The sequence below is a fragment of the Physeter macrocephalus genome, chromosome 6 (assembly GCF_002837175.3).
Source record: "Physeter macrocephalus isolate SW-GA chromosome 6, ASM283717v5, whole genome shotgun sequence".
NCBI lineage: Eukaryota > Metazoa > Chordata > Mammalia > Artiodactyla > Physeteridae > Physeter > Physeter macrocephalus.
In genome coordinates, this window is record NC_041219.1 from 47,073,370 (window position 1) to 47,088,311 (window position 14,942).

The 14,942-nt window shown below is 47.4% G+C and overlaps 1 protein-coding gene across 1 annotated transcript in view; it reads right to left on the minus strand.

Moving 5' to 3' along the window:
• Window positions 1–14,942, minus strand: part of EFCAB6 (EF-hand calcium binding domain 6) — a 239,175-nt gene that overhangs the window by 31,484 nt on the left and 192,749 nt on the right. Inside the window, 2 exon segments of the mRNA XM_028490698.1 lie at window positions 4,764–4,955; window positions 8,050–8,245. Of these exon segments, the coding sequence (XP_028346499.1) occupies window positions 4,764–4,955; window positions 8,050–8,245 (388 nt within the window).

The following is a 14,942-nucleotide window of genomic DNA, read 5'->3' on the forward strand; positions in this document are numbered from 1 at the left end:
CAGCGCTGGGTACACAGCGGGCGCACAGGAAATGCCGGCTGACGGACAGAGTGGCTGGGGTGGTACACGTCCACCCCACTTTGTCTCTAAAGCAAAGTGATTCGCGTTAGAGACAAATCACTGATGTGGAAATGCCAGCGATATCACAGGAAGTGAAAAGGCAGCTCCAGAGGGACAGGCAGGGGTCCCAGAGGAGGAGCTGGGCAGTTGGGGTGGGAAAGCCGAGGCCTCTCTGCTATCTGGGGGTGGTTAGGGAATGCAGGGGAGGGGAGGTGCTGAGAGACAGGAAGGTGCAGCTGGAGAAACAACAGGGGGTTGCAGAGGCTGCCTCTGGGGAGCGGGACTGCGCAAACAATTGATCAAGGGATCTCTGCTTTTAAATCTTTTGCAACAATTCAATTGTATTTCTATATGGGCACATATTACTTTGATACAAATAATAAACGTTTGTTTAAAAAACAGTCTTGGGACTTCCCTGGTGGTGCAGTGGTTAAGAATCCGCCTGCCAGTGCAGGGGACACCGGGTCGATCCCCGGTCGGGGAAGATCCCACAGGCCGCGCAGCAATTAAACCCCCTGCGCCGCAACTGCTGAGCCTGCGTGCCGCCAGTAGAGCCTGCAAGTAGCTCACAACTACTGAGCCCGTGCGCCTAGAGCCCGCGCTCCGCAACAAGAGAAGCCACCGCCATGAGAAGCCAAGGTGCAGCTGGAGAAACAACAGGGGGTTACAGAGGCTGCCTCTGGGGAGCGGGACTGCGCGAACAATTGATCAAGGGATCTCTGCTTTTAAATCTTTTGCAACAATTCAATTGTATTTCTATATGGGCACATATTACTTTGATACAAATAATAAACGTTTGCTTAAAAAAGAGTCTTGGGACTTCCCTGGTGGTGCAGTGGTTAAGAATCCGCCTGCCAGTGCAGGGGACACCGGGTCGATCCCCGGTCGGGGAAGATCCCACAGGCCGCGCAGCAATTAAACCCCCTGCGCCGCAACTGCTGAGCCTGCGTGCCGCCAGTAGAGCCTGCAAGTAGCTCACAACTACTGAGCCCGTGCGCCTAGAGCCCGCGCTCCGCAACAAGAGAAGCCACCGCCATGAGAAGCCCGCGCACCGCAACGAAGAGCAGCCCCCGCTCGCCGCAACTAGAGAAAGCCCGCGCGCAGCAACGAAGACCCAACGCAGCCAAAACATAAATTAATTAATTAATTAACTTAATAAAAAATAATAAAATAAAATTTTAAAGTTCAAAGAAAAATAAATTAAAAAATATAAAAGAGTCTTTTAAGAGTTGCAACAATCCCCAACCACCCCCTAATTCAGCAGCATATACTCTCTGTCCTTGACCTCACCCCCAAAGGATATTTGTATAAAAAAGAGGATTAGAGATAAATATACCAACATGTTAACAGTGTTTGTCCCTAGGGGTGACTTTAATTCTCTCCTTCAAAATGATTGGTATATTCCAAATCATGTAAAACGGACACAGACGACTTCTACAAATATTAGCTTAAACCATATGAAACTGTCAATATTCAATCATTTAGGACTCTAAAAATGGTGACTTCATATGATTCAACCTAATAGAAAAAATTATTTTTAAAAAATGGGGCTGCTTTCAAGATCAATAAAAGTATTCCTATCCTTTGAGCCCAGTTATTTTATTTCTTGGACTCTTTCTTTAGGAGGAAGGTCCAAAACGTGTACATAGACTTGCATACAAAGTGTTCATGGCCCGGTAAATTACAGTGGCGAAAGCTGGAAAAAAACCAAAATGCTTAAAAATAAGGAGTCGATGGAATGGTATGCAGACATTTTAACTCATGTTTGGAAGACCTTTAAGTGACTTGGTGGAATTTAATGTTAAAGGAAAAACAGCAAGATACATGATTACATCTACAATGTTATCCCCACTACGTAAAAACATGCATTACATCTGTACACGCACGTTCATGGCGGCATTATTCACAGTACCGTAGCTAAAACGTGGAAGCAACCCAAGCGTTCACTGGATAGGATAGATATAGATGTATCCATAGATCAACGGAGAAACAAAATACGGTCTGTCCATACAGCGGACTATTATGAGACTTAAAAAGGAAGGAAGTTCTGACCGTGCTACAAGAGGATAAACCCTGATGACATTACGCTCAGTAAAATAAGCCAGGCGCAAAAGGACAGACACCGTAGATTTCACTCATCTGAGGCACCTGGCGTCGTCAAATTCCTAGAGAAAGTAGAACGGTGGGTGCCAGGGGCTGGGGGAGGCGGGTTGGGGAGTTAGTGTTTAATGGGGATAGAGTTTCAGTTTTGCAAGACGAAGAGAGTTCTGCAGGTGGAGGGTGGTGGTGATTACACAGCAACGTGAACGGACTTAATGACCCCGAGCTGTGCGTTAACTTAAAAAGGGTTAAGATGGCAAACTTTATGGTGTGTGTATTTTGCCACAGTGAAAGAATTGGGGGTAAATGCATTAAACATAGACGAAGGAGCTCTCCGAGGCAGCGCGGCCCTTGGGAAGCAGCCAGCTCTGGAGCTGAACTGCCCGGCGTCCTCTCCCGCTGCGGACGTGGGTGCCTGACTTCGGGACCCACCCGCGCCACCTGATCCCCTCCCTCACCCGGGCAACGGCCAGGTGAGCAAATGCCAGGGGGAGCGCCCAGAGCTCAGGAGGTCTCACTAAACCGTATGCACGTTGTTCCTGTCATCATACCATCATCACAGGGTTAAATGACTATCTTCTTCTTGTTAAACGACTATCTTCTTCTTTTTACACTTTCCTGTATTTTCCAAATTTTTCACAATATGTATTTCTTTTAAAATCAGAAAAAAAGTATAATTCACATAAAAATAGTGAGAGTCACCACAGACAAAGAGAAAAGACAAGTCACAGACCAGGAGAAGACATTTGCAGCGCCCATACCAACAAAGGAGTGGAATCCTTTCCGGCGGTTCTCAGACGAGGGAGCCTGGATGGCTGATGACATTTGAAAGCCCTGGCAGAAGTTAAACTCCCCGATAACACCGAGGGCTCCGGGACGTGGCGTCAGGAGCTCCCCCGCAGGGCTGGCGGGAGCGCGCGCTGACTGGCGCGGCCACCGTGGCGGTGTCTGTGGAGTTGAACTTGCGCCCCCGCCCCTCCCGCAGCCGTTCCACGCAGAGTGACCCCGAGTGTGCAAAGGACACAGTCACAGGAGGCTGACCGTGCCCTGCTCGTAACGGAGAAAACCGCAAACCGCCTGTATGCCATTAGCAGGAGGACGACGACTGAACGGGGTTTGTTCATTCACTAGAATATATTCATTTATCATTTAATTGGCTAATTTTACGGCAGCTTGAGCGAGTGAACTAAAGCCAATGTAACAACATGGATCAGTCTTAAATTCATGATATTAAGCAAGAAAAACACACGTGCCGAAGACAGAATTTGATACAATATCATATACATCAAGTTTTAAAACAGGCAACAAAATAGTATATTTTGTAAGGAAATGTCCATCTAAGTGGCAGAGATGAAAATACTCACACACCCCGAGGAGATGGCACAGCCTTCAGAGACCTGGAGTCGGGAGCCAGGCTTCTGGAGCCACAGACCAGCTCTACTGCCCACCTTCGGGGTGATTATGGGCAATGACTTGATGTCTGTGCCCCAGTGTCCTCATCTATAAAATGGGATATTACTAGCTTGTACCTCGTAGTGAGAGCAAAAGAATTATACCAGTTAATATCTATATGGACTAAGAATGGTGCCTTGCCCTCAGAAAGCACTATATTGAGTTTGCTGCTGTTATTATTACTACAATGAGTCTCAGACCTTAGAAACGCTCATGCCATTTGCTCTAGCAACCTCATTTCCAAGAAGGTATCCCAGATATAAGCGATCAAGGATTTATGAACTTGGTGTTCACCATGTACAAAAGTGTGCAATTGGAAATGACCTCAGTGTCCAGCTACAGGAGGACAGTTAAATACATTTGAGCACAAGCCTGCTGTGACTTAGCTGTTGCACTATTTTTGGATTTTTCATATTTGTTTTCATCTCCCTTTCCATGGCAGCAGGGACACCTGTGGGTCCATTCTCACTCAGCACAGAACGGTGACCAAAGAAATCCAAGTTGGCTGAAACTAGATTGTAATTGTCGCTAATGGTGTAGGTCCATTTACATTTAGAAACGGAGAAACAGCCTAAGAGGGAACAGCTCGTGCTGCCAGAGAAGTGGTCCCGGGAAGGAACGAGAGCCCTGGGGTCAGCCACCCACACTCCTCCAGGAAGCCCTCTTAGACTTCCCCCAGGACCCTACTAACTCCACGATTACCCCTACCTCAGGCTTGGCTGATACATGACCAAGGGCCTGACACACAGTGGGTCCTCAACAAATGTCTCCCAGGTGGGTCCCAATTCCCCCATTGCTGGTTCAGGGCCTGACGCATAGTGGCCTCACTTCTCTCGACACTAGGTCATCTTCAGGGATCTAAGATTCTTAGAACTCGTTAAAACAACCAGACAAAAGCAGGCTCTCCTAAACTTCTTTGAAAATAAACAAAATAATAGAATAGAATAGAATGACTTTCTAATGAATTAAAGGATACGTATTGACCTTCTAACACTACGTAGCATTTATATCAATTTTTCATTTAGAATGAGCTAATTAACTGAGGTGATTGCCAATTTATCTGATGTGGTTTTAATCCATTATCTATTTTGCGAACACTAATGTTAGCCCTTTTTCAAAAAGAAATGCTTATGTGCTGCAGATATTCTTACCTCCTCAAGGTAACTGTTGAAGTTCTGGAGAAAATGTTTCCAATTTATATAGGGGGTGAGATGAATTCTTAGTTTCCTCAAAAAATAATGATACTGGGTATCTGTTAGTTTGTAACAGAAATCCTTAAGAACTTGTCCAAAATCCGAAGCCTTTACAAACCCAGTGTCCTCTTTATCCAGTGCAGAAAATGCCTACAATTAAAAAAAAAAAAAAAAGGCAGATGTTACTGTCAAGTGAATATTTCAAAAATATTTTGCTTAAGTATTGCTTTTCTGAATGCAGATGAAATCAAGTGAATGTGAGTCCCCTGTAGATTCTAAATTGCTAAATAAGCGCACGAGGACTGAAGACAGACAGGTAGGACGTGCACCCCGTCTAAGAGTTGATGTGTCGTTGGGGAAACTCGCCTCAGTCCCTCCTCTTTGGATACAAAGATGAAGAGGAGCGAAAGAGGAGCCCCGGTCCTCACCGGTCCCGAGGAGGCTCCGAGGCACGAAGGAACTTGCCCGAGGTCTCTGCAGCATTAAATTCTAGCTCCCTAATGAGTCTTCTGCGACTGAGAAGCTCAGGCGCTACCCCACCGCGTCCAGGTGTGGGGCAGGGGTCTCACGATAGGAGTCTGACGTGGGAAGCGGCCAGGAGGAGGAGTGAGGGACTGCCCCATCCCATCCACACCCCAGGGCTTGAACACTGAGGCTCTGTCCTTTACGGTGGGGGAGACCCCCCTGCCCGCGCCTGTGCTCAGGGGCTGGGGCAGCCGGCGCCAGCCCAGCAGTAAAGCAGGCAAGCCGAAGTGCAAACATTTGCTATAAAAAGAAAGCACATTCTTTCCCATCTGTTGAAACAAAATCATTCACTTCTATTGCACTAGAAAACCCGTATCAAGGGGTAAGTTAAGATCTTAGTTTTTTAAGTAAGAATTGAACGTGCTTGCAGACCCAAACCCAAATTCCCTTAGCGGTTGATTCTCACTCAGGACTAACTGGGCACACCCCGTCCGTCCACAAGGTGTTATACGGGTAACCAAATTAACCTTAACACTGTCTGGCTTCAAGCTTTCATTTAGCCTGTGTAGGTACGACACAACCAGGTACAGTGGGAAAACCTCTGGCTCCACAGCCAGGTGGTAGACTCTGAACCCTGGCTGTGCTGCCCACCGTAAACCCTTAACCTCTCTGAGCTTAACTTCATCAGTATAAAAAGAGGGACAACAGAACTCGTGTTGGTCTAAGTTTCACTATGGCAACCTGAAGACACACCTGTCCAGCTACCCGGCACACAGTGGGTCTCGCACCTGTTCAGGAGAATGGCGGTCAGCATGAAGGGAGCTGACCGAGCATTCTGTTCTGAGGGCGTTAGAAGGTGCTGGGGTGCCGCAAGGCTCAGCGGGCCTAAGGGCTGAGCTGGGGTCCGGCTCGCTGTGGCCACGGGACCTGCCCTTCCCCGGGGCTGTGTGGCTCCCCCGTGTGTCAATCCAGCCTGACAAGCCCCGGGGTGGGTGGAAGAATCAAATATGCCAAGGCTTAGGGATCTATAAAACTCTACATAAATCTAAGGGACTGCTGTGTCATTTCAGAAACCAGATGCTGCATTGAGACGTGTCTCCAGTGACACGAAGCGCTGCATCATGTGTCCAGTACCCTTCTGACAGCTACCCTCGGACATCGTCATTCCCTCCTCGCCTTGCTGCCCCAAACGCCCTCCCGCTCCAGGCCATCTGCCAGTCTCTTGGCCAGAGAATTTCACGCTCTTGCTTCAAACCTCGTCTCCTAAGGAGTACTTCTCAGAAGTGAGACCCGTGGTTCCTCCCACAGGTTCCATGGACCTCAGTTGGAGAAACGTCCCGACAGATGTGACGTGGTGCCACTCGAAGCTGGAACAGGGCAGAGCCATCCTGCAAATGGATTTATTTGGCCTGCACAGTGCTTTTGACAAATCTGAAGTACGTGCTGACATTTAGAAGTCAGGAGGTTTCATAGCTTCTCAGGAAAAATACAAAGATCTAGCAGAGCTGGGACCGTTTTTCAGCTCAGTAGCCGTCGGCAGGGGCCGAGGAAAGCTGCGCTCTGGCCAGGGCTGTGCCTCTGGCTTGCTGCGGCCACGTCCTGGCCCCTTCATCACTTTTTCACTCCTGGTCCCTGTGCACACCCGAGTTTGCGGTGACCACTGGCCCAGGGCAATCTGGTGTCGAAAGGGGTACGGATGGTCCTTCTAGATGGCCCGCGATGTGTTCATACTAATTTTTCTTTGATCTTTAGATAGTCATTAAAATAAAGACACAAATATGCTAAATCCTCACAGAGAATTCCTGCGTGCAAACTATGTCTGCTGTCGGGGGAGGAAGGCCACGCTCGCCGGCATTCCAGAACGTTCACAGGCTGGCTGGGCTGCCCTGCCTTTCTCCTTGTCTCCCACTGAACCCGGGACTCCAGGGCCCAGCTTGCCTCCCGGTGCTGAGAGGACGCAGGCCTTCAGCGAGGTGGGCCTCGGTGTCGGCGTGGGGCTGAGGGTCTGCATGTGGCAGACACAGAGGCAGCCCTGCTCTGACTGTGCTGTCTGGACAGCACGCGCCCAGCATCACCCGGGAGGCCCTGCGTTCCCCGTCTCATTAGGCTGCAAGGCCTGCCCTCCGCACACAGCATCTCTGTTCCCGCGGCTGCTGCAGGGGGAGCTCACGTGGGGACCCACGAGGGGGACCAGCACCTGGCGGGGAGCGCGGCCCGAGCACTGTCTTCCGAGGATGAGCCCCGCAGGGCCATGCCCACATGCACCGGGTCTCGGCACGCCCCCCCCCGGGGTCACACAGACGTCAGCCTAAATGTCAGTGTACTCGGGGGACCCCCTTCTTACACCCCCCTGCCCTGGGCTCCCGGTCACGATGAGGCTCTGTGCCGCCGCCCGGCCCCGGCCAACATCTTCAAGGCCACCTGGCGTCACTCATTCCCCACTGGCCCGGGCTCCCCTGAGGCCTCTGTCCTCTGCCCTCTGCCCAGAACCCCTTGCCCTCACTGCAGACCCAGCCTTTGCTAAACACCAAGCACTTTCGCCCCACAGAACACATGCCGAGCACGCTCACAGTAGCTTTGTACAGAGCAAAAACGGACACGCATTTGCTCCAGGGAACAATCTGTTCTCGACCAACCACCGAGTTCCGATGCCCCAAGGAGAGTGGCGAGAGGTGGAGGGGCCCAGGATGAGGGGCAGGGCTGACAGCTGGTTTTAGGAATGGGCGTGAGCCCCAGAACTTCAGTCTCCACAGTAAAAAGCATGTGCTTTTTCTCATACCTTTGACAAAGCCGGACTGGAGGAGGCAACGACCTCCTGGATGTTCTTCAGAACCTCCTCCGGACTTAGGGTCGCAAAATTGATCGGCACGCTCTCCTCTTTCTCTCGTGGCTGAGGTTTTGTCGGCTTGCTATTCTCCACTGCTCTCAAGAAATCAAGGTAATTGATGGAATTGCCATGCCAGCTGATTCCCCAACTTGTCCCAAAAGAAAGAAAACAATATATTAATTAAAAACACCCGTCACTTATTCATTCAACAAACACTTGCTGAGCACAGAACAGTGTGGAGAACATGAATAATGCTGAGACACGGTTCCCTGGCCTGTAGGTACATGCACACCGGTCAGCTATGCTATTAGACGAGCACACACGAAGACTGCAGTCTAAGGGCACAGGGGAAGGGCTATGACAGGAGAGAGCGCGGGGCCACTGCCGGCTGGCGGGGGGGCCACAGACTGTCCTGCCCTGAAGCTCTGAGACTTGAAGGCTGGACAGTGGGCTCATGGGTCTGAAGAGCAGAGGATGGAGGAGGAGGCCTGGCTGAGGAATCTGGCCCTGTGGTGGGGGCAGATGAAGGTGCGTCGGCAGGGACGCGACATGTGCAGAGTCGGATCCTGGGGAGATGCATGTGATGGTGATGGCAGAGCTGGTCTGGGAGCAGGACTGAGGGGTGGGGAGGGGGCGTAGGGGTGTGGTCATCGGGACCTTAGCTAACGAGGGCCTGCACTGCGAAATGGGAATCTGAAAATAAGGGAAGTACAATAAAGACAGCGAAAAGGAAAAGAGGAACTGAGTAAAATAGATGCTAAATCCTTTTTCAAGAATGGTTGAAATTATGCTGTCAAGCTGAAAGCACTCAAAACATATTTTTACGAAACCTACATCGTTTAGTATTTTCTCAGTTAGAAATTCCATCTGGGTGTGTGTCTCTGTGTCTCAACAAGGACATCCACACAGAAAAAGAGCACTCCAACACAGAAGAAAACACCTTTACATTCTACAAGAATACGTCGCGAGAGCAAATCCACGTTTCGTGAGACTATAGACCATATTTATGAAAGATGTAAAATAATTCAAAATAAAGCTAAATTGCATTCAAAGTTCACATTTCTGTAACTTAGATTCCCTGAGGATTGCTGGCACCTTGATCCCTGAAACTTTCTTTCAGCAGGATGGAGCGTGTGTCAAAGAACAGATTGGAACGCCGGGAAGCCGGAGAGAAAAGTTTCCAGCGACTCGGGTATCTGCTCCTAAAGAGAACAAGCCAAGGGCTGTGCTTCTCCAACCCACAGCTGCAGAGCTGCCGTCCACAGGCCCCGCGTTGCTGGCTTACACGACGGAGACACGGAGGAAAAGGATAATCAGCTCTATTTCATCAGCAGGATAAATTGCCAACTTGGTATTAAAATTTAGTAATAAAATCAAATGCATATGCTAATCTCAGTATTATTTAGAAAAGTCTATTTTGGATCTAGAAAAGAACAATCTACATATAATTACAAATAACAGAGATGTTTATCATCAAGAGGTCTTTGAGAAGAAACAAGCGGCTGAGCGATGGATCCTTATTAAGGTTTTGCTTGGTAAAAAAGTTGATCACCCCACTGACAGGTGGACTACAGAAATTCCACAGCCCTTGTGTCGTTGCTTATAAAAGTATCAAGCCTAACTACATTTTAACAAGACTCTCTTGTAACCATTTAGTTAATTATTTATCTGGTGCTATTTTTCCATGGTTTATTCACTGAATGCGTTTGAATTCTTGTTCAGCTGGAAATAGATTTAGTGAGAGGAGACCACGTTTAAGGAAGAAAAGAACATACAGGCATTTGAGGATGAAACGGTCCTCTTTCCCCTATACACACATTCACACACACACACTTAACACACACTCACATACATACCCATACACTTGCACACACTCACACATATACATACACACACAGACAACGGAGCACTGTCCTTCAAAGTTTTACGGGAAAATGATTTTCTCCCTAGGATTCTATGTTCAGGCAAGCTAACAGTGTGTGTGAAGGAAAATAAAAAATAGTTTCAGGCAAAGAACTGAGAAAATTTATTTCCTGTCCCCCGACTTTCTTAGGAAATTACTCCAGCAAAATAAGAATGTAAATTAAGAAATAAAAAGATGTGGGATATAAGAAACAGGGGATCCAACCCTGGAGAATAGTGGGGACAGCCCAGGACACTCTTGGGTGACAGGCCTGGAGCAGGAGAGTGGGGAGCGAGGCTCTAGGGTGGAAGGCAGCAGGACAAAAATGGAGAGAACAGAAAGTGGTGCAGAATTCCGGGGAAAGCTGAAGGTTGACAATGCTGAACTTCACCCGAGCCCCGTGTTCAGAAAACAGCAATGGTTAAAGAAATCACCCTACTCTCTATGTCCTTGGAAGCAGCTTACAGCGAAGAACCGCCTTTCCCCAAATGGCTTAGAAAAGATGCATGGGTCCCCCCAGGTTTGCCTACAACAAGATGGACACAGAGGCCCAGGGACAGTGCCACTGAGAAGAAAGCTAATTTTCATTCATTACCCGGACGTTGAATATTATGAATTATGAATAAGTACATAGTCATAATTATGAAATGCTGTTTAATGGCGTTTGAGTTTTATAATCAAGCAATGAACCAAGCAGAGAGGACCTGGTTGTGGCTGTAGGACATTTAGAAGTTAAATTTAACTAGCTCTTCCAAAGAAAAACACTGTAGCTGACAAAAGATGGGACATGGAGAGGGAAAGTGATAGGAAGGGGCGGGGAGCTCTGACACTTGGAAGTGTCACTTTCATCTTCACAATAAGAAAGAAGCTGAACAAACTGAAAACCAATAGCTTTTCTTGGTCCCATCAGAAAAATTGAGGTCACAGGGCAAAACGTCACCCCCAAATCTGGAGAGATGGGTGAACATAGAGGATTAGAGCCAAGATCTGCTCTTCCTGGAGCAAAGGCCTTTGGAGCTGGTAGGAACACTTAAGTGGTAACCTGAGCAACGGTGGAGGCTGTGTGTGGACTAGTGTGAGACTGAGAAACTCCTGGGGGCCCAGTCTTAGGGACCCCCTACTTTCATGGGCTTTACCTTCAAGAACCCCACTAGGTTATCACAGTGGAACTCTGAGGATGGTCTCCTCTTGGCTCTGGCAGGGGAAGGGGAATAATAATCCTTGGGAAATAAGCCCAGAGGCTTCGGCGTAATAATTTTCCAAAAGGGAAAAGACTTTACCAGAGCCTTATCCCATCTGGGGGAAAGGCAGTGAGCCAACTCCAGCCCCCTCTAGACTTCCTGTCTCATCTGAGGGAGAAAAAAAAGCCAAGAAACATTTCTGAAGGTCGCAGCCCAGGGACTCAAGCCCACTGAAAGACTGAGATTTCATCATAAGAGTATAGAATCTTTCCCCTCCCTCATACCTTACCACCATATCAAGCCAGCTCCAGTATAACAACAGTGGGTTACAATGGAAAGAGATGCAAACACAGACTCTATTTAAGGAGGAGTTCCTAGGGAAGCCTAAGGAAACAGGAGGGACAAAAACAAGGACACTCTAGGAAATGCAAGCCCTTGGCACTGACAGCTACAGCAGCACTAAACACAGCCCACCTCCTGCCTGAATTAACATACCACCTCACGTGAAAGGCTTGCTTACCTCAGTTCCTATTACCCAGTGTGTCATGTCTGGCTTTCAACAACAATAAAGCTGCAAGGCATGCTAAAAGGCAAGAAGAAACACAGTCTGAAGAGACAGCAAAGCAAGCATGGAACCAGTCTCAGACATGATGTATTTTGGAATTATCAGACAGGGAATTTAAAATAACCAACTATGATTAAATTGTAAAGGAGTCTAATGGAAAAAGTGGACAACACATAAAACAAATGGCTAATGTAAGCAGGGATGCATACTCCGTCTTAGGAATCAAAGGAAATCCTGGAAATGAAAAACAGCATAACAGAAATGAAGAATGCGTTTAATGGGCTCATCAGGAGACTGGACATGGTTGAGAAAAAAAATCAGTGAGCTTGAAGTACGTCAATAAGAAAATTCCTGAACTGAAATGCAAAGAGAAAAAAAGAGTGGAAAAAAGAAAAACCCCAGAGCAGAACATCCAAGAACTGTGGGACAGTTGCAAAAGTGGAACATACTCATAATTGGAATACCGGAAGGAGAAAAAGAAAGAATCAGAAAAAAAACATTTGAAGTAATAAAGGCCGAGAATTTTCTAAAATTAATAATAGACACAAGGCACATTTCCAGGAAGCTCAGAGAACACCACGCAGAAAAATACCAAAAACTACACCCACTTATATCATATTCAAACTGCCGAAAACCAAAGACAAAGAGAAAATCTTGAAAGAAGCCAGAGACGGGGGAAAGCATCTACAGAGGAACAAAGGTAAGAATTACATGGGGCTTCTCATCAGAAATCATGCGAGCAAGAAGAGAGTGGACTGAAATATTTAGGGTGTGGAAAGGAAAAAACCACCAACCTAGAATTCTATAACCAGTGAAATTATCCTTCAAAAGTGAAGGAGAAAGAAATACCTTCTCCGACAAACAATCACCGAGGGAATTCATTACCAGCCACCCTGCCCTTCAAAAAATGCAAGAACACATTCTTCTGAGAGAAGGAGAATCAGACCGGTCAGAAACGTGGATCTACCTAAAGGAAGAAAGAGCATAAGAGAAGGAATAAATGAAGGTAAAATAATATCTTTTACTCTTCTTATTCTTAGTTGATCTAACAGATCACTGTTCAAAGTAACAATAACAATGTATCGGGTGACTATAGCAAACGGAAAAGTGACGTGAGTAAGAGCAATGTTACAGGGGACAGGAGAGAGGATTCAGGAACACTTAGTTTGTAATAAGGCGCCTGCACCTCCCGTGAAGTAGTAATGTGTTATTTGACGGTGGACTTAGGCTAGTTGTTCATGTGCGCTGCAAACCCTAGAGCAACCGCTAACATTTTTTTAAAGGGAGGGGAGGGGTGCTAGTATCCTCACCTCACAAAGGGAGGAACATAAGACCCATGCACTTAGTCGCAGAACTTCCAGCCAGCACAGCTAAGGGACACGGCAAGTTAGAAACTGCACACAAAAGCGGTCCGACAAGGACCAATCAACTCTGAGTTATTTTGGGTGTAAAATTGTAAGAGGATAGGACTTGCAGTTAAAGTGGCTTGAACGCACGTAACTAGCTCCGTTCCTTCTAAAATGACAGAAGAAGGCGTTTTTACAAGGCGTCAGACAGTGGTTCTTGGGATGCTCTAGTCCAGCAGCAGCAGCATCACCCAGGGCCTCGTTAGAAATGCAGATTCCCAGGCCCACTAAGTCAGAGAGCCCGAGGGAGGGGCCCAGCAAGCCGAGTTTCTAATGCTGGCTGGAGCTGGCAGAACACCGGCAGAAACCACGAAGGATGGAGAGAAAGTGGGAGAAGACACCAGCTGCTGGGAATTTGATGGAGGAGGGAGAACAGATGCGTCAGATTCGAGAAATCTCCTCCCGGAACCAACACAAGGAACACGGAAGGGTATCCGATCCACCCTGCAAACCCTCCGAGCCTCCAGAAGTGGGCTCCAGGTACACCTAGATGTAGGAATGAAAGTGGGGTTAAAAGAGAAGGACTGGCTAAAAGCCTGTGTGGGATGCAATTAGACCCCGTGCCCCTACTCAGACTCCCCAGGCTGGGTGCCTGGCCCCCACCCGCCCACCACACACAGTGGAAGATCTGGAGGGGTGTTCTCTGCAAATGGTAAGTGTTTGTCACAGTTCAAAACAGGGAGGGCTCTTAACGAAAAGAGGGGAGTTAAGTGAAAGCTCTTATACTGACTCTATTAGTCTCCTATGACTCTATAACATGATGCCACAAAGTGGGTGGCTTTAAACAGCACACATCTGTTCTCTTACTGTTCTGGACACCAGAAGTTGGAAATCAGCTTCACCGGGCAGGAATCACGGTGTCAGCCGGGCTGTGCTCCCCCGAGAAGCTCTAGGGGATAATCTGTTTTTTGCCTCTTCCAGCTTCTGGTGGCCACTGGCGATCCTTGGCTTGTGGCCACATCGCTCCAATTTCTCCCTCTGTGGTCACTTCTGGGTGAAATCTCTCCCTGACTCCCTCTTATAAGGAGACTTGTGATCACACTGGGCCCACCCATATAACCCAGGATCACCTCCCCTTCTCAAGATCCTTAACTTAATCACATCCATAAAGTCTCTTTCCATATAAGGTGACATTCACAGGTTCCAGGAATTAGGACCTAAATATCTTTGGGGGCATTACTCAGCTTATCATGCTGACTGTTGAAACTTCCAGCCTTCTGTTCCCAGTCAGCTCCCAGAGTGCTGGCAGCAGGAGACCAACAAGTCTTCTCTGGTTGGGTTGCCAGGTTTAGAAAAACAAAGAAACCAACAGAAGCCTAGAAGGATACTCAATTAAATGAGAATTTCAGATAAACAAAAATAATTTTTAGTATAAATATATACCAAATAGGGCATGGCACATACTTATACTAAAAAAAAATATTGTTTATCTGAAATTCAAATTTAACTGGGCACTCTATGTCTTATCTGGCAACCCTAATCCCTGGGAAATCTGACCAGCCCAAAAGAAAAGTTTTAAAGATTCTGACATTGGGAGTCTTCCAAGGAAACTACCCGCCAGATTACCCTGCCAAAGCAGTTCAAACTGAAGTTGACTAGCTCTACCCATCGGTGCAGAGCTTTTAATCTGTCTCTTAGTATCTCATTCTTAATAGGAGCATATTTTTGAGGAAAATGTCCAACATGGAAGAGAGCAGAAAAAAGCAACACTGAGGAGAGACTTCTCAAGTGAAGAAAACTTTTTAAAAATCTATTCTTAATATCTTCAGAGACATGAACTACTATATCCA